This window comes from Pelodiscus sinensis, chromosome 1 (assembly GCF_052426305.1).
Source record: "Pelodiscus sinensis isolate ZL-2025 chromosome 1, ASM5242630v1, whole genome shotgun sequence".
NCBI lineage: Eukaryota > Metazoa > Chordata > Testudines > Trionychidae > Pelodiscus > Pelodiscus sinensis.
In genome coordinates, this window is record NC_143052.1 from 147593883 (window position 1) to 147612453 (window position 18571).

At 49.3% G+C, this 18571-nt stretch overlaps 1 protein-coding gene across 1 annotated transcript in view; it reads left to right on the plus strand.

The window, feature by feature from the left end:
- FSTL1 (follistatin like 1) overlaps positions 1-18274 on the plus strand; it is an 80287-nt gene extending 62013 nt beyond the window's left edge. The window contains exons 4-11 of the mRNA XM_075905319.2: positions 719-848; positions 2075-2107; positions 4516-4646; positions 9737-9855; positions 10499-10611; positions 11518-11628; positions 13725-13822; positions 14158-18274. Of these exons, the coding sequence (XP_075761434.1) occupies positions 719-848; positions 2075-2107; positions 4516-4646; positions 9737-9855; positions 10499-10611; positions 11518-11628; positions 13725-13822; positions 14158-14202 (780 nt within the window). The 3' untranslated portion in view covers positions 14203-18274. The remainder of the gene's footprint in view (positions 1-718; positions 849-2074; positions 2108-4515; positions 4647-9736; positions 9856-10498; positions 10612-11517; positions 11629-13724; positions 13823-14157) is intronic.
- Positions 18275-18571: the final 297 nt, after the last annotated feature.

Below are 18571 nucleotides of genomic sequence, written 5' to 3' on the forward strand. Positions count from 1 at the left end.
TGCAAACTCACACGTACTCAGAAGCAAAGATAAATATAGCATAGATAGTATAGGTTGGACCTCTCTGGTTTGGCACTCTTGGGACCTGAGAGGTCCCGGACAAGGGAGTTTGCCGGACCAGGGGAGGTCTGGATGGTGGGGCAGCAACGTCCCTGCTGGGTTCCTCTCCCCAGCCTTGCAAACTTCAGCAGCCTCTCTGGCCTCACGGCAGCCCCACCAGAGCTCCCAGCAGCCCTGTGGGCTTTGCTGCCCCACAAGCTCTGCCCCCTTTCCCCCTGCAGGCTCTGCTGCCCACTGGCCTTGCTGGCTGGCTGGCTCCATTCCGAGCTGCTAGTAACTCCTGCTGCTGGGACTCTCTAGTCTCACAACATCTGTGATTCTGCCAGACCATGGAAGTTGCTGGACTAGAGAGTCATGGACCACAGAGGTTCAACCTGTAGTGATTAACTTCTGTGTTCAATAAATTTGCTTTCATTAAGTCACCTGTGTGGTGGGAGTGCTGGGGGCTGGGTTAACAGAAGTTTGTGCGTAAGAGGTCCCCATTTTACGGACCACATGGCTACTGCACAAGACCGGACAGGTTCTGGGTGGTTAGTATCTCTCAGTCTCTACTTGTGCAAAGTGCCCATGAGCTGGGCTGACGCTGGGGCTCCACACCGCCTCCCTCCAGCCATTCTGGGACCTGGGCAAAGCTCTTATCTTTCTGGCTCTTTTCCAGCAATGCAAACCTCACAAGAGGCCCGTGTGCGGCAGCAATGGCAAGACATACCTGAACCACTGCGAGCTGCACCGGGATGCCTGTCTCACTGGCTCCAAGATCCAGGTGGACTATGATGGCCACTGTAAAGGTAAAGCCAGCCTTAGGGGCTTTGGAGCTACTGTCACTCGAACAAGACCATCCTGAGAGGAGGTGCTGTGGAGAAGAAAGCAACCTTGTGCCTTCTGATCTCTGACAAGATCACAGATGGGATCAAGGGGCATAACATGGCTCCCATCTGCCTCTCCTTTCAAACAATCAACATGCCCTTTCCATCCACCTGGCGAGGAAGATCCAAGTCCACAAAATGATGTGGAGAATTGGCCTGGTCCTTGCTCAGACAGAACTGTCACTGACTCCAGGAGCCAGGATTCACTCTAGGATTTTGCCATGCCAGGCGTGGCTCTTGGGTGCCTGGCCAGTTGCCCACATGGTCATCTGTGCCACATGGTGTGTCCCTGTCCCAGGTGTTCTGACAAGAGGGGCCCTGGCCTTTCAAAGGACTCCCTCTCTCTGATAATGCTGGTCTGTTAAAGGCGCAGCTCCAAAGAAGAGTGTGAGGGAATGTGTTAGCGAGCACAGTCCAGAGCTTCCTGACATCCTTCCTGCTGAGATAAGCCCCGCCGTCGCCAAAGGTGCTTTCTCACTGGGAGGTAACAGAGCTCTTCAGAGGCTGCAAGTGCATAGAGCTGGCTCTCTCCCTGCTCACCCCCATTTGTTCCCTGTGAGGGAGAGTCTCATATAACTTCAGCAGCACAGTGTCAGGGCCTAAATGCAACAGTGCAAATTAGGGATGTCAGTGAATAGCCATTTACACAAGTAATATCTGTTAATCTTAATGGTTACACACACACTGCCTTGCTGCCTCTGTATCAGAGGCAGCAAGGGGGAGGAGGCTTTCCACATGTGACGGCTCCCACAGAAGCTCCACGTGTGACGGCTCCCCCCTTCCCCGCTGCCTCCCACAGAAGCAGCAGCATGGTGGGGGCAGGTGGGAGGCTGTATGTACGGGCAGCCAGCTTTTAAGCTGACTCTCCACACATGCCGGCTCCCACAGAGCCGTCTGTGCCAACCCTCCCCCTCCGCTGCCTCCCACAGAGGCAGCACAGGGAGGGCCATTCAGGAGCTGGCGCTTGTGGGGGGAACCAGCTTAAAAGCCAGCTCCCCACAAGCACTGGCTCCACCACTACCCCCTGCATGTAAATGTATCACTGCTAAAAATTTCAGCAATTACACGTTTACACAGATATACTATTTGGAACATCCTAGTTCAAATTCCTGCTCGGTAACCTCCTTTTTTCATGTTTCCACTAACAGAGAAGAAGTCTGAGAATTCAGCTGCAAGCCCAGGTAAGAAACCATCTCTCCTGTCACACCTGACAGCTCTGAATTCCTCCCAGTGTATTTGCATGGTGGAAGAATGGGCAGTTTAACAGGGAACTGCACAGCTTTAAGGTGGAATGAACAAAAAAAAAATGCCATTTCTCAGGATGGGGACAGAACTTACCAGCGGACTTTCACATTACAGAGCCTGTACTTCGCTAAAGGACAGAGAGCTTGAGAGGTACAATATAGTGGCCTGAGCATAGGACTGGGAACCTGCAGCATTGGTGTCTATTCCTAGCTTTGATATTGACACTGCATTAACCTAACTACATCAACTTAAGCGCTACGCTTCTGTCAGAGGTGGAATTAAGTCGTGTTGTGGGCGAGTTACATCTGTGGGAGCTGCCTTATGTCGACCTAACTCTCCATGCAACCATAAGGACTAGATTCTTAGGGCCAGATCCTCAGCTGCAGTAAACACTCATAGCTCCATTGACTGCGGTGCCGATGGGAAAGCTCTCACAAGTTGGGGGTCTGACCTTAATTTTCACTAGGGATGTTTACCTGTAGATAACTACACGATGAACTGATAAGCCTGGGCTTATCTGATAATCCTGTCGACTGCACGCACCCCCACCCATTGTCTCTGTATCAGAGGCAGCGGGGGTGGGGAGGCTGGTGCCTGTGGGGAGCCGGCTTTTAAGTCAGCTCCCCACAATCATTGGATCCGCCCTCCGCCCCGCCCCGCCCTGATAGGCAGCAGTATGGAGAGTGAGGGGGGCAGGAGCCAACACATGTGGGAAGCCGGCTTTCAAGCCGCCTCTCAATGCACATCGGCTCCATGGACCTGCCTGCCCTCTCCTCACGCCCACCACTGCTGCCTCCTATAGAGGCAGCAGGGTGGTAGTCACGGGCCACCTGTCTCCCCCCTTCTGCGCTGCTGCTGCCACTTCTTTCATAGGCAGAAGGGCAGGGTGAGGGGCTGCCATGAAGCAGCCTGTGTCCCCAGCAGGACTGGGCTCGCCATGGACAGAGACTGCTTCGCGGTAGCAGCCCTGTCCATAGTTGGTCCCCCCTCATGGACCAACTCCCGCCTGCCACCCTGCGCTGCTGCCTCTGATGCAGGGTGGCAGTGGGTCCCCGGAAGTGGGACTGAGAGCACACTGGCTACCAACCCCAGTCCTGGCGACTATCAAATAGTCATGTAACTATTAAAATTTGATGGGGTAACACGACTATTCAGTTATACTCTAATATCCCTAATTTTCACAGCCACCAGGAGAGAGTCGTGGCTTAGAAAACAAGCCCATTTTGGACCTTGGTGAGCACTAGCGCTCTTCCTTTTTGTGCAATAGTGGTGTAGCTGTGACGGACATAGTGAAGAGGCCAGAGACTGGTTAGACCCTAGAGACTGATTCCCCTCTCCTTCCTCAAGAGATTGGCCTCTCGGGCTCAGTGTTGAGGGTCGCTGACAGAGCATGTAGTAGAGGAAGTTTGTCCAGCTCAGACCCCTGTATTGTAGATGGAGACCTTTATTTTCTCCAGGGCTGCCAAGCTGCTGCCTTTCACCAGTGCTAAATACATTTGGGCTATGTCTACACTCGCAGCTTCTTGCGCAAGAACATCTTGCGCAAGGGTTCTTGTGCAAGAAATCTTGCGCAAGAAAACGTCCACACTGCCATGTGCGAGCTGTGCTTTTGTGCAAGAGCGCCCATGGCAGTGTGGATGCTCTCTTGTGCAAGAAAGCTCTGGTGGCCATTTTAGCCATAGGGCTTTCTTGCGCAAGAAATCCCTGCTGAGCGTCCACACTGCCCACTTGCGCAAGAGCTCCTGCGCAAGAGGGCTTACACCTGTTAAAAAAGAGCGTAGCTCTTGCGCAAGGAGCCCTCTCTTACCATGCCGTACTGTACATTTCCTTGCGCAAGAGTGGGCGGGCAGTGTGGAGACTGCAGATTCTTGCGCAAGAACGCCATACGTGCGCAAGAAGCTGCGAGTGTAGACATAGCCCTGCTCTTTCCAGACACAGAGATTGGGGAAAACAGGACAGGATGGTCAGCCACCTTCCTTCCTCCAATGGGGTGTTCTTTCAGCCCATTGGGTGATAACATTGCATGTGACCAGAGAGGAGACCATTTCAGACCCATCTTTGTCATCTTCCACACACATCGTGAACAAGAGGAAGTCACCATAGCAAAGGGGACTGAAAAGATTAAGTTGTTACCATTCTACTGCCTTTCCACTGGGTGACACCCTTATCCCAAACATTGCTCCTCGCTCAGCACCATTCATACCCCTTTGGTGACAAAGAGAAACTTGTGTCACTTGTAACTTGATGTTAGGTTTTCAGCTGTTTCTTTATGGTGCCCGAGTTGTATTTCTTCTTCACTCACCCTCTCTCTCACTCACCCTCTCTTTCCCTGCTTCCTGGGCAGTTGTCTGCTACCAGTCTGACAGGGACGAGCTCCGGCGCCGCATTATCCAGTGGCTCGAGGCCGAGATCATCCCAGATGGCTGGTTCTCAAAGGGCAGCAACTACAGCGAAGTCCTGGACAAGTATTTCAAGGTAGAGACTAGAGATGAGCTCTCCTTTCCTGGCCTGCACTATTACATAGTTGCTGCTCTCGCTCTTCTGTGTCATGTCATACAAAGCTGTAGTAAGTGAAGCCCTTGCAGAGCATCTGGGGCAGTTTGTATGTAATGGAAGGAGTGACAAAGTACACATCCGGGGCTGTCTGCAGCAGCGCACGCGCACACGCGCACACGCGCACACACACACACCCCGGCCATGGCCCCTCGCTTGCCCATCCTATCCCTCGATGGAGGTACAGGAGCTGCTCTCTAACTATGTAATACATAGGGTGTGGGAGGGGCCTGAATGTTGCGTGTTTGTGTCCGTGTGACACAGTGTTACAAGGGGTGGGTAGGTCTTGGAAAATCACCCAAAATTGTGTTACATAACTTAGGCGCAGCCCCACAGGAGCTAGAGCAGCTGAGAGGCAGCAAGAAGCTGGAGCCACCTCCAGACTGAGGAGTGCTCCTGGCTCCAGCAGGCAGACATGCCCTAGCGAGTCTGTGGAGCGGGGCTGAGGGGAGGGCAGGGGAGAAGGGAAGGGAACACGTCTCTTGGGCCAGGTGGGGGTGGGACCTGCAGAGGGAAAGTGGGGGGGGGGAAGAGAAAAGGATGTAAGTGCTGAGCCTTCAGAGACAAGACACTCAGCAGGGAGGGGCAGGCAGAAGGAAGGCACAGGGAAGGACACACAAGGAAGAGGCTTGAGAGGTTGGGGGTGGCCCTAGCCTTTTGCCCCAATTCAGATTGGGATGGGAGGCATGCAGGGGGTTTCTTGGGAGCCCAATCTCAAAGGATAAAGCCCCTAAATGCTGCAATAGTGTTGGCTCAAGTCCCCAGTCCGGTAGAGAGAAAATAACCTCTTACGCTTCCCAGTCTTTTCATTCAGTGCTTTCCTTGGAGTCCGTGAACTCCCCTTCCCCCGGTCCCATCCCTTGTGTAACTGGCAGATCACACATTCCCTGCTTCTACCACACTCAGCACCTCTCCCCCTCCCCATCATGCTGCGCTCCTGTTGAAGACTTCCTAGTTCCCAGCCCAGAGCCTGGGGGGAGTTGGGGACCAGGAGGTTTAAATAAGAAGGTGTTGACAGTGAGAGATTAATGGTGCCTGACAGGAGTTAGCTCTGAAATTTGCCATGGCAATGGGACCCCCTGCTGGGACCCAGGAAGCCAGCCTCCCCTCGTCCCTCCCCCGCCCCACACACAAACAAACTCTCCACCTTTATAGCCATTAACAGTGGTGCCTTTTCTGGGAGACCTCTAGTGATTCACTGCCTCAGGTGCACCCCTGGGCACCTGCAGTCACCCCAAATGATCAGGTGGCCTGCAGAGTAGAGCTACACAATCCCTTCCCCTGCCACAAACCTACTTGTCTCCAGCTCCCTCCTCAAAGGGCTGCTGTGTGCCACAGGCTGTGATGTATTTTCCAGAGCCAGCCATGTGCTCACTGTGCTGATGTCAGCACTGTGAGGAGCACCCCCTGCTATGAGCCTAATGAAAACCAGTGTCTGCCTCTCAGAGACAAACAGCTCCTGCTCGGTTGATTGAGTATCTCACTGTTTCCCCTTTCCTTTGTCCGCTGATTCCAGCCTCAGGCTGGGGAATACGCCAGTGACAAAGCCACAGCCTTTCTCAGCCCGAAAACAAAAGCTTTTCCCTGCCTCTTTTCTCCCAATTTATCCTGGGCATTCAATGGCCTCCATCAGGTAATAACCATTCCCCAAGGACTTGACAATATTTTGGGATGAAGTTCAGTCTGTGGGAGAACTAGGGACTATCAGGGCTGATATGAACCAGGCACAATTAATGGTGGCAGAGATTGTGCAGATATTCCTACATTGCCTGACAAATGCTTCTCAACCTGGACCTGTAGGAATTCAGCTGTAGCCATGGGAACCTCACTCAGCATTGGCCAATGCCTCTCACGCCTGCCCTGCATCCTCCTCCCCCGATCTCACCCTTCTATTCCAGTCCTGGGCTCCCCACACAGCCCTGCCAGTGCTCCTCACTCCTGTCCTGCTTCCCCCTGCTATTCCAGCCCTGGGCTCCCCACAGCCCTGCCAGTGCCCCTCACTCCTTCCCTTCAGCCCTCTGCTATTCCAGCCCTGGGCTCCCCACACAGCCCTGCCAGTGCTCCTCACTCCTGTCCTGCTTCCCCCTGCTATTCCAGCCCTGGGCTCCCCACACAGCCCTGCCAGTGCCCCTCACTCCTTTCCTTCAGCCCCCTGCTATTCCAGCCCTGGGCTCCCCACACAGCTCTGCCAGTGCTCCTCAGTCCTGCCCTGAAATTGTTCCTCCTTCCCAACCCATGCTATCCTAGTATTGGGTTCCCCAAACACTTTGGCTATTCCAACTCAGTCATGACCTGCAGCACCAGCTCTTCCTCCACTGTGGATACTGCAAGCCATTTTTGTTTAGTTCAGTAATGGGGAATATGAGAGGGGACTTTGAATAGTGGTGAACAGTTAAGGCCCTAAGCCATTTCCTAATGAAATCCTTACGTGTGAGATTCATTAGTGTCACTCAGGTATGGGACATGAGCCACCAAGGCCTAAACCTGCATGGGGATTTGTGTCAAATGCTATTAGGTGTCTTGATCCCATACAGGGACCTTGGGTGGGCAGGGAAGGGGGTACATGCAGTGCTGGACAAAACAGAGTTCACTGAACTTGATTCTGTGAAAACTGTGGCCCTCCTTGTAAACAACACTGGGGGTGTGTCTAGACTACACCTCTCTGCCGACAGAGAGATGTAGATTAGGCACATCGAAATTGCTAACGCAGCAGGGATTTAAATATCCTGTACTTCATTAGTATAAAAATGGCCGCTGCTTTTTTTCAGCACGGAGCTTTGTTGGAGAAAAGCGGCAATCTAAAAGCTGATCTTTCAAAAAAATAAAGCCTTTTTCAAAAGATCCTGTAAACCTCATTTCACGAGGGATAAGGGATCTTTCGAAAAAGGCTTTATTTTTCGAAAGATCAGCCTCTAGACTGCCGCTTTTCTCCGGCAAAGCTCCGTGCCGAAAAAAAGCAGCAGCCATTTTTATGCTAATGAAGTACGGGATATTTAAATCCCCGCTTTGTTCGCAATTTCGATGTAGATTAGGCACATCTCTCTGTCGGCAGAGAGGTGTAGTCTAGACACACCCTGGGGGAGATTTGGTGTTCAGAAGCCATGGAGCTAGAGACACATGCAGGATGGTTACACACTGGCTGCAGTGAGGATAATAGTTTTCCCTGCCCTGCCACTTTTTGTCTGGGATTTCAAAGCAGCCGACAGGCTAATGAATAGAGCCTCAGGACACCAGAGGGAACTAAGACACAAGGGCTATGTCTACACTTGCAGCTTCTTGCACAAGTAATATGCAAATGAGGGTAAGCGTGGAATATCGCCGAGCCTCATTTACATACCTAATGAGCCACCATTTTTTTTCAGAAGAGGCTCTTGCGCAAGAAGGAGCGTCTACACTGCCCCCTCTTGCGCAAGAAAAACCCTCTTGCGCAGCGCCGTTCTTCCTGAAAAGTAATAGGTGTAATGGCGTTGCGCAAGAAGGGGCAGTGTAGACGCTCCTTCTTGCACAAGAGCCTCTTCTGAAAAAAATGGTGGCTCATTAGGTATGCCAACTAGGCTCGGCGATATTCCACTCTTAGCCTCATTTGCATATTACTTACACAAGAAGCCACAAGTGTAGACATAACCAAGGAGTGGAAGAGTCTTGACCCAGGCACACAGCAAAATTTCTACATCATTCAGTAAACCGGGTTCTTTTCTCCCACCTTTGCACTGCAATTGTCTGAACTGGGATGGGACACAGCACTGGCACACTACACACTAATTTTGCATAGGAAATGAAAAGGAATCCTGCATCTATGTGAAACTGCAGAAGGAATTTATAAAGGTGGAATGTAATTACTCTCCTTGGAATTTAGGTAGGACACTGGCTGAACACTCCATTCCTAAGTGACATGGATCTTTCATGACCAAGCGTAGCTAGTATGAAAATATCTGTTCTTTTGCTTTGAATCTGTAGCAGAAAGACAGGGATGTGGGTGGAGGCTGAGGATGGTTCTAGATAGAAGCTTTGCAGTGAAGCAGAGAGACACAGAGCAGCTTCAGGGATAATGCTCTGTTCTGGAGTTACCTTATTCTAATGAAGTCTCTTGTTCAGTGTTCACAGAAAGTGACTCTCCCTCTGATTCTTTGCCTTTAGCACATGAGTCAAGACTCTGGTTTTACATCTATCTGTAAGTTTGCACCACCACAACACCCCTAGAACATAACTGGTCCATTTCATGCCAGAAAATGTATGCAAGTTAAGGGCCACCTGGAAGAAAGGGAGGAAAGTATGTGATTTTGCTGTGTTCATAAAGCAAACAGCCAGAGGTGAATGAGAATCAGGCAGTTTACTGGCCAGTGCAGAGGAGTAGAAATCAGGACTTACTGCTGTCTTGTCATCCCAGCTCTAATACCAACTCTGGGTGGCACAGAGAAGTTACTTCCCATCTATAAGCCTCAGTTTTCTTTTTGCAGAATAAGGAGAATGACACCTGCGCCTCACAAAAGAGTTGAGGTTTGAAGCCGCAGAGTACTACATAGTGCTAAGTATTAGCAAATAGAACTGGATGAAGGCTTTTGTACATCTAGTTTATTTCATGGAGACAGCAGTTTGGGGTGACCCGAAACTGTTCAGAAATTTGACATAAATAGTTTCAGACATTCATAAAATAGCCAGAGGAGGAAAAAAAGAATAAATGGTGCTGCCAGTACTTCCTCCTTTCCTTCCCCCTGTCCTCCATGACCTTTAGCCCAGTGAAAAGGGCACTCACCTGGGATGCAGGAGACCCAGGTGTGACTCTGCTCTAGAGCAGACCCAGAAGGGTTTTTCAGTTCACTGCAAGTTCCAAACCAATTTCAGATTCTGTTCAACTCCTATCCGACTTCATTTTTCCAATTGATCAGAATTGCCGCTGAGCCAAAGAATCAGTCATTCACCCAGCTCCGTTGTCAGGTATTTGTGGAAAAGGGAAAGGAATGAGAATTAGATACATCCTCAGCTTTCTTGTATCCATCTTCTCACCCCTATAGAGCTTTGATGGAGGGGATTCTCGCCTGGACTCCAATGAGTTCCTGAAGTTTGTGGAACAGAATGAAACTGCCATCAACATCACTACCTATGTGGACCAGGAGACCAACAAGCTACTCAGGTAACCTGGGGCAGGGAGGGGCGGTAGACAGGAAAGAAAAACTAGTTGCCTTAGTCTAACCACCACTGAGAATTGATACTCAAATAGGCAAGAGAATTCAGACCAACCCCAGTGTCTTGCAAATCTAATCCTCTTTGCTTTGCCAAAATGCCTGAAATAAAATCAAAATCGTGTCAGGATTAAGCATCAACCTGACTTTAAAAAATTTCAACTTTTCAGTTCCCCAAAAAGTGAGGGGAAAATGTGCTTTCAGTCTGACTCAAAAAAAATTTTTTTTTCTTTTATTTTTTTCAAACTTGCCAGAAAAATGAAATATCTATTCCAGGCCCATTTCTATTGTGGTGGTACCGATAGGGGGTGAAAGTTCATAGTCATGTCTCCATTCTGTGTTGAAACTAACAACAAAATAGCATTGATAAGGCTGTGCTGGAGATTTGCCTTTGCTGCTACCTTCTTCAGAATAATCCCCATTTCCTGACAAAGCAGCAATCAGAGCCCACATCTCCTTTGTTACAACCATCGCTTTGCTGCCCTGGCTCCAGTCCTTGCACTTACTTGTCCAGCTCCCTGCACCAGGAAGAACAGGAGCCATAGCAGTGGCTGCACCCTGAGCCCCATGCTTATTGTATCTGCTTCCTTTCAGGGGACTCTGTGTGGATGCCCTCATTGAGCTGTCTGATGAGAATGCTGACTGGAAACTCAGCTTCAATGAGTTCCTCAAGTGCCTCAACCCATCCTTCAATCCACCAGAGAGAAGTATGATCTTCATGTCTGTACTGGGGGACAGATGGGAGCTCCCGAAAGCAGGGAAGAGAATAGAAGGGCATAAAGCCAGACACAAGAAACAGGCATTCTATGGCTCGTCCCATACACATCACTCCTGCCCTGCAGCCCTCTGCTATTCCAACCCTGGGCTCCCCACACAGCCCTGCCAGTGTCCCTCAGTCCTACCTTGCAGCTTCCCTGATATTAGGGTGTATGGGATGTAGATTTCAGAAGAGTGGGTCAGTGGAGAATGTATGTTTGCGTGATCAAGAGGAGGATTCAACCGTGGATCGTATGAGAAGGAGTGTGTGTCTGCACAATTTAGGAGGTGGAGCACTTGACAGGTCTCAGTCCAGTAAAAAGTCTTGTCCTGATCTGGCTTTCAGTTACCAGATCTCCTCCCTGATCAGCTTCCAATAGTTCACCAGGCTCCGGAACCCAATTTAGATTTGAAGTTTACCTGGAAATGGCTCAGCATTCTAAGGGTTAAACATCATCTAGAGCAGCTGATCTAATTGTCTCACTAAGGAGTATGCTCATCCATAGGCCAGGAAGGACTTGGTTCAGGTCCTGCTCCAGGGCTTAGTCTCCGTGCACTCCATGGTCATACTGCTGGTGAAACAGTAAACTGAACTCCCTGCTGCTCCTTTCAGTGGGAAGTCCTGCATCCCATAAGCACTCCTTGAAGATGCTGTCCATGATCCCCATCAACAGGCTTCAGGTCCCAGGCTGGGCAGGCATGATAAATAGATGCTCTGGTGGCCCCAGCAGTCACTGCACTGTCTCACTCAAAAGTGCTTTGGGAAGACTTGAGGAAACCAAAGAATTGTCCAAATCCAATTGCCTGTTTCTGCCCTGTACATCAAAGCCAATTCCCCTTGTTCTTGCTCCTTCTAGAATGTGCCCTTGAAGATGAAACCTATGAGGATGGAGCTGAGACCCAAGTGGAGTGTAACCGCTGTGTCTGTGCCTGTGGGAACTGGGTGTGCACTGCCATGATCTGTGAGGGTAGGTGTAACCCGCAAAGGGCTGGAGCTATTAAGCAGTTATAGAGGAAGTTTTGGTTTGGGGTTTTTGCAAGGCACTGGGTTTCTGGGCCCAGGACTTCCATTCCCAGTGTCGCCTCAGTCACTGTAAGATCTTAAGCAAGTCACTTACTCTCTATGTGCCTCAGTGTCCCCAGCGTCTGCAAAATAGGAATTATTGTCCTGTCCTACCCCAGAGAGGGGTCAGGAGACTTAATTCATAACTATTAGAGAAGTGCTTTGAGCGCCTTTAAAGAACCACTCCTGCTGAAGGGAAAAGAAGTGTTGTTAGTGTGGAGGGAAGTATCCTTGTCTGATCATCATCTGCCTCTTGCCCTTTGGGGTCTCTCCTCATGTCAGTTTCAAGCTCTGACCACAGTGCTACAGATGGGAAGCCCTAGTGGGTTTCTTCATTGAGGGCATTACATTGGGCGAGTCAGCTCACCTCACAGGGTTCATTGTGTCTTTGGAAGCCAGTTGATCCCCTTGGGGAAGAGCGTGGGAAATGCTTTATTCTCTTGATAAGTAGTGGGGGCTCACCCTCCCGGCGCTGCTCTGCACTCTTTTGAGCTCCCTCCATACGATGAAGGGCCTCTGCATGGAAACAGCACTTGTTTCCTAAGAACACATTGGCTCTTAAGAGTGTCAGTAGCATGGCAGTTCCCACTGGGAGAGATGCCAGCACTGCGGACAGGTGTGGAGGCAGACAGCAGTGACCAGTGTGAATAGAGTTACTTCAACAAAAAACAGGCCTATGTAGCACTTTACAGACTAACAAGATGGTTTAATAGGTGAAGAGTTACTTCAGAAATTCAGCCATGGTCAAATTACAGAGCCCAAGCAAGCGATAGCCCCCTCGCAATGCAGCTTCTGCCAAGAGCTTCCCTCCCCTCAATGCTGCTTCTGCTGGGGGCCTTGGGCTTCCCTCCTTACCCTCCCCCCACTACTGCTTCCTTCACCACTCCCTCGCCCCCACACATGCAGCCAGTCTGGCAGCAGGAAGCTGTCACTAGCACCCCACTGCTTGCCGAAAGGAACCTGTGGGGGCGGGAAGGGCTCTGCCGTGGACAGGAGAGAGCAGCCCTGGGGAGGAGCCAGACAGGAACAAGCAGTGGCATAACCTCAGGCATACAAGAACACACTGCTGTGTAGGGGCACCTTAACATTTGGTGCCCCAAATTTTTGGGTGCCCTACGCAGCTACATATTTCATGTGTGCCTATGGATGGTCCTTCAGCAATGCACTGAAGAGGCCCCTGAATGGATTCACCCCAATGAGCAATTCCATTTTTCCCCTCGTAACAGGCATTCCTGGTTCAAAGAAGATGCTGTTTTAATACTGATGCTGTTGCCCAAGGACTTGTGGTGTTAGGGAGGGTCCATGGTTTTGGGTGGCTGGGACTGAGACTGGATCTGAACCTGCTGGCTGCAGACACCCAGCATGGGCCACTGAAGTGGAGGGAGAAAACAAATAGTGGACGGTGGGCTAACCGTTCTCACCCTTTCTGCCTGTGTCATAGCTGGGGAGGGACGAAAGGCTGTTGTCAGAGGAGTAAGGAGACCGAAATGGCATGAGAGTCAGGCAGATCTGAATGCCAATGAATGAGCAAAAACCATCTCCGTTAAATGGAATTCAATATCATTGGATTTTGGTACGTTCCTTGAGCAAGTGCCTGAATAAGCAGATGTGCTAATTAAATAGTGTGCCCCATGTGCATTTCTAGCTACTCAAGATTTGTTTAGCCAGTGAAGGTGTCAGAGCTAACCACTGACTTTCCTTTTAAATAATAAGTTCATACATCAGTTCATTTCTGATGTATACTTTATACTCTTGGGGGAGTTACATGGCTATGCACCTCATGTATCCCAAGCTGGGATGCACTCCTCTTTCTTTTCTGACAGCAGAGAACTTACCAGTTCTCATTTCTCTGACAAAGCAAGCCCCAACAAGCCTGGGTTCTGTCATGGCATGACATAAACTGGACTCACCTTGCCTCTCTCCTGGCCTACCACCTCCATTATCACCATGTGGGAACTTTCCTAACACCTGTGATTGTCTAAACTTCATTTGTGTTTGCAGGAAAGAACCAGAAAATGCCTGTGGGGGGGCAGCAACCTGAGGAGGAGCTGACCGAGGAAGAGCTGGCCAGATACGTTCAAGAACTGCAAAAGCATCAGGTTAGGGTGGAATCTCTGTGGCCAGTGTCTGTGTTGTACATTTCTCCTTGCTAAAGGCCTTCTTTCTCTGTACCCCAGCTATTTCCTGGCAAAGAAGGGGGCGCACTGGCTTGTGGGAAGAGGGAATTCCCTGTCTCCCTTTGGGATGGTCCCTCTAAGGCAGGCCTCAGATACATTTGATGGGGGTAGTTTGAGGGTTGAGGGTGGGAAACCAGGTCTGCTGTTGCTCAGGTTGTACTGTCCTGTGGAGAAATAGAAGCCTTCAGTCTGCTGGTATCTCTCACCAGCACTAATGTTGAACTGCAGGACCTCAATCTCATGCGCTCTCTCTGCAGGAGACAGCTGAGAAGACCAAGCGAGGGAGCACCAAAGAGATGTGAGGGGCCTCCTCGCTGGAGGAGCCCGGGGGACAGGCCAGATTCGTTGCCCTGTCCTTCAGCATCGATCTCAATATGCACAAGTGTCTGCTACCCTCGCCCAGTCACAGATATTTACGTTGTTTAGCGATGAAGTTTTTGTTTCGTTATTAATAAGAGAAGTGGGGGAGGGGAGCACAGCCCACGTGCTCGAGGGCGTCACTGCTGGGGGCTAGTGAGGGCAGGAGGGAATTATGACAGCCTCCAAGATACCCCTCATAGAGGCCATCGTCTCCATAGTCCAGGGCAAGGGTCCATTGAGGCAGTGACGGGATTTCTGTGCCAAAAGGCGAACCCTGGGGAAGAGGGAGATGAATGCTGGGAGTGGAGTGGAAGGGTTAACCTCCTGGGAATCTTCCCAGTCCTAAGATTTAGCGTACCCCTTCCATGGCAGCAGGAACATGTCAGGGACAGCTCTATGAACTGAGCATACGCCCTGAGGGCAAAATCAGCCAGGGACACAGCCTCACCTCATCACATTTGTCTTCCCTGTGCCTTTCTTCCTTTTCTCAGCCCTCTTCTCTCTCTTTTGTTATTTTCCCATTCACCTGGCCCTGTCCTTCCCCCTCTAGGTACCATGGGCCTCCTCTCGGGAATCTCTCCTTGGACTAATGGACTCTCTTGTTGGCTGCTAAGTGAGCTGTTCAGCAAGCTTCTCCCTTCCTTCAGCCAGCCAGTCAATCCCTAGCCACTCCTCCAATGTCTTGTGGACTCCAAAGTCACACTAATCCCTTTGATGTCCTCCTAGCCCCATATCTCTCCAGCCCTCCTCCCCAAGGTGCTACATCACAGTACTCACATGCTGACTCTTTTTTTCTTCTGTTTTCTAGGGTAGCAACTGAGCTTTTGTATTTTTAGGCAGTAGCTTTAGCTCTTTCAAGAAAGCACAACCATTACTATTGAAAGTGCTGCAATTCCTGTGCACGATTTGTATTTGCCTGCATGTGCAGTCAGTGCAACAACTTCTAAGCCCAAAGGTGCGGCTCAGTTTGGTGCTGCAGTGTCCCCTGTAATAGAGAGAGACAGGATTCAGTATAGTAAATATAAAGGGGATTCTTTACTGAGCCTGCTGGACAGACAGACCCTGTGGTTCTTTCTCTGACTCTGGTTTGCAGACTGTCACAGCCTATGCTGCCAGATTTTATTGCACAAGGTCTCCCTAAATCACATGCGCCATTCCAGGCATGCAGTAAACAAGGGACAGAAGGATTGTACCAATATTTAGTTTGCTATCTCGCTAGCCTTTAATATATCTGTCCCCAGCAGCCTGGGGCATAAGTGATCATCTCTCTTCCCTCTGTCCCATTGGAGGACATATTGTCTTTGGCCTGTGTTCTGAGGTTCTGTGATGAGGGAGCTGCCCATGGCCCTGTGGCAGCCTGCCAGACCTCTGTGTGCAGGTCAGTCCATCTGTGATCATTGTCATTTCCCTTTCTGGATCATTTTCTTGTGGCCTCTTTTGTTTTCTCTGAACACTGGGCCTAGTTACAGCTGTGATACCCTTTGAGGAAATGGCATTTTGTCAGTGGCCCCCTCCCCTCAAACCCAATGGGTTCTCCTGTTATATGCAACTTTACTGCATGCCTACACACATACATGCCCATCTCCCTATGCCAATCATGCCCCTGGTGCCCATTCCAGCCCCTATGCTTAGGCTGAGTCAAGATGGTTCTAGCTTCAGTCTTCTCCCTTTGAATGAGCATCACCTGCAGTCCCCAGTGATTACTCAAGCAAATCCCATTGGGCTGAGTAAGGCCTCAAAACACTTTCTAGGCAGAGGAGAGGAAGAGTTAGTCCCTAATGAGTGCAGGGAAAGAAGAAAGCTTGAACTCTGGTACAGTTATCTGCTTGTCTCCTGAACTGTTGTCTTCATCTTGATGTTGCCACCGTCTCTGCCTCCAGTGGATTTCAGAGACACATGGCTGGACTCTGATCTCAGTAACACCTTTGTAACTCTATGGTATCTCCATTGACTTCAGTGCTGTTACTCCAGATGTACACCAGCGGGAGATCAGAATCAGCCTGCAGTGCTTTGAGGCAACAAAAATTGTTAGGGGTATGGAACAGCTGCCATGTAAGGAGAAATTAGTAAGACTGGGACTTTTCAGCTTGGGGAAAAAAGATGACTAAGGGGGAATATGATAGAGGTCTATAAAATCATGACTGGTGTGGTGAAAGTGAATAAAGAAAAGTTAATTACTCCTTCCTATAATACCAGAATTAGGGGTCACTAAATAAAATTAATAGGTAGTGGATTTAAAACAAACAAAAGGAAGTTCGTTTGTTTTTTTACACAGCGCACAGTCAACCTGTGGAACTCCTTGTCAGAGGATGTTGTGAAGCCCAAGACTATAACAGGGTTCTAAAAAGCGCTAGATAAATTCATGGATAGGCCAACCAATGGCTATTAATAAGGATGGATAGAGATGGCCTTAGCCTCTGTTTGTGAAAAGCTGGGACTGGGCAACAAGGGATAGATCACATGATAATTACCTGTTCTCTTCATTCCCTCTGGGACCCCTGGCATTGGCCACTGTCGGAAGATACTGAGCCATACAGGGCTAGATGGACCTTTGGTCTGACCTAGTATGGCCGTTCTTATGTTCTTGTAAGGATTTAGAGCTGATTCTGCACTCATGTTGGTGTAAATAAGGAGCAATGTCTATGGCATTACACCAGGTTTATACTGGTGTGAATGAGAAGTGAATTAGCTTCTAGAACTCAGTGGGAGGGTGGAATCCCAGTTCCCAGTCTGAGAAAAACAGTGCTACTCTGGGAATTCAGAATAAAATGTTTTTGTTCCTTCTCCCCTGTGAGTGGTACCAGAGGAATTGGCTGGTGAGATGAGAATGCCTGATAAACATGCCCCCTTTTCTTCCCACCTACTCCATAAATAGACATATGGCGCACATTGGGTCTGGAGTCACTGCCACACTATTTTCATTCTTTGCCTTAGTCTGAAATAGCAAACGTAGCTCAGACCTCCCACCTCCTTTCCTACCACCTTCCAGCAGAGACCACTTGCCCCATTAAAGTGCCTTAGGGAAAATGCACACCATGCCTTAAAAAGCAAACATTCTCGTCAGTGGGAAGAACAGCTTATTTTCCAACCAGTAAATCCCAAAGTGGGAAAAGTCAGCTCAAGAGCTAAGCATGAGGGGGAGGTGCCTAAACTGTGTCTGAAAGCTTTGTGCATCTTGCAGAGATATGTAACAGGGCCTGTGATAGTTCTCCGATGTACTGCAGGTGTATATGTTGTGGAGTTTACAGTTCCTGGTGTGCAATGCAGTTGTTAAGTTGCTTATGTCGTCATGGAGCATTGACTGCTGTGATCTGTAGTCTCCATAGTGTGACCCTAATAAAACTGTAGCCACAATCTGCACCAATTTATGCCAACTACATGACACACGCTAGACAGGCCACAAGAGTGACCCTCAGTGAGGCAAAGTCTGAGAGCGTGAGATTTCACTGTCCCACAGATCAAAGCAGGGCTACTGGGGCACAGTTAATTGCCCTGTGTAGAGACAGAGCTGCCTCCTACAGAACCTTTTCATGTCCTTTTCTTTGTGTTTCCTAAAAAGAAAAATATCATCTAAGGCGTAACATGTTGAAAACATTGTTGGTTTCAAGGGCTATTGTATCCAAATGGTGCATGAACATCTGTCAAGTCGAAGGCTATACATTACAAGATATAATGTAAGGAACAGTCCTACATAGGCCGAGGGGTAAAGAACCATGTCACACACCAGGCTTTTCTGTCCCTAACTCGTAGGTGGGATCTGGCCAATGAGTCAGGGTAATGCTGAGCTCCAAAAACCGATCTCTGGGATATTCACTGTAGAGTCTGCAAGGAATAGGGACGGCGTTTTTTACAAAAGCCAACACACTAACCCCTTCTGTATTTCCCTTATGTATGTGTGTGAAATTTATCAGTATTCTGTAGGTTTCATTAGTGCACTTATTTTACTTGGTTTTGTATTTTTTGTGGGGAGGGAGTTGGATATAACTGCCAAATAAACAAAACAAAATCATGAAATTCATTTGTACATTTTCTTTTTTATCAAACCAAAATAGACTCAGCTTTATGATTTCTGAACTCCCTCTGCAATGCTCACAATCTCTCTTCCTTTATCAGCAATAAAAATAATAGTGTTCATTATTTGCACTTACAGACAAGACTCAAAGCACTTTACAAGGTGGGTCACTATCATTTTCCCTATTTTACAAATAGGAAAACTGAGACACAGAAAGAGGAAAGGGTTTGCCCACAATCATGAGCGAGCTAGAACCTAGAATTCCTGAGTCCCAGTCAGAAGCTCTAATCATTAGTTGC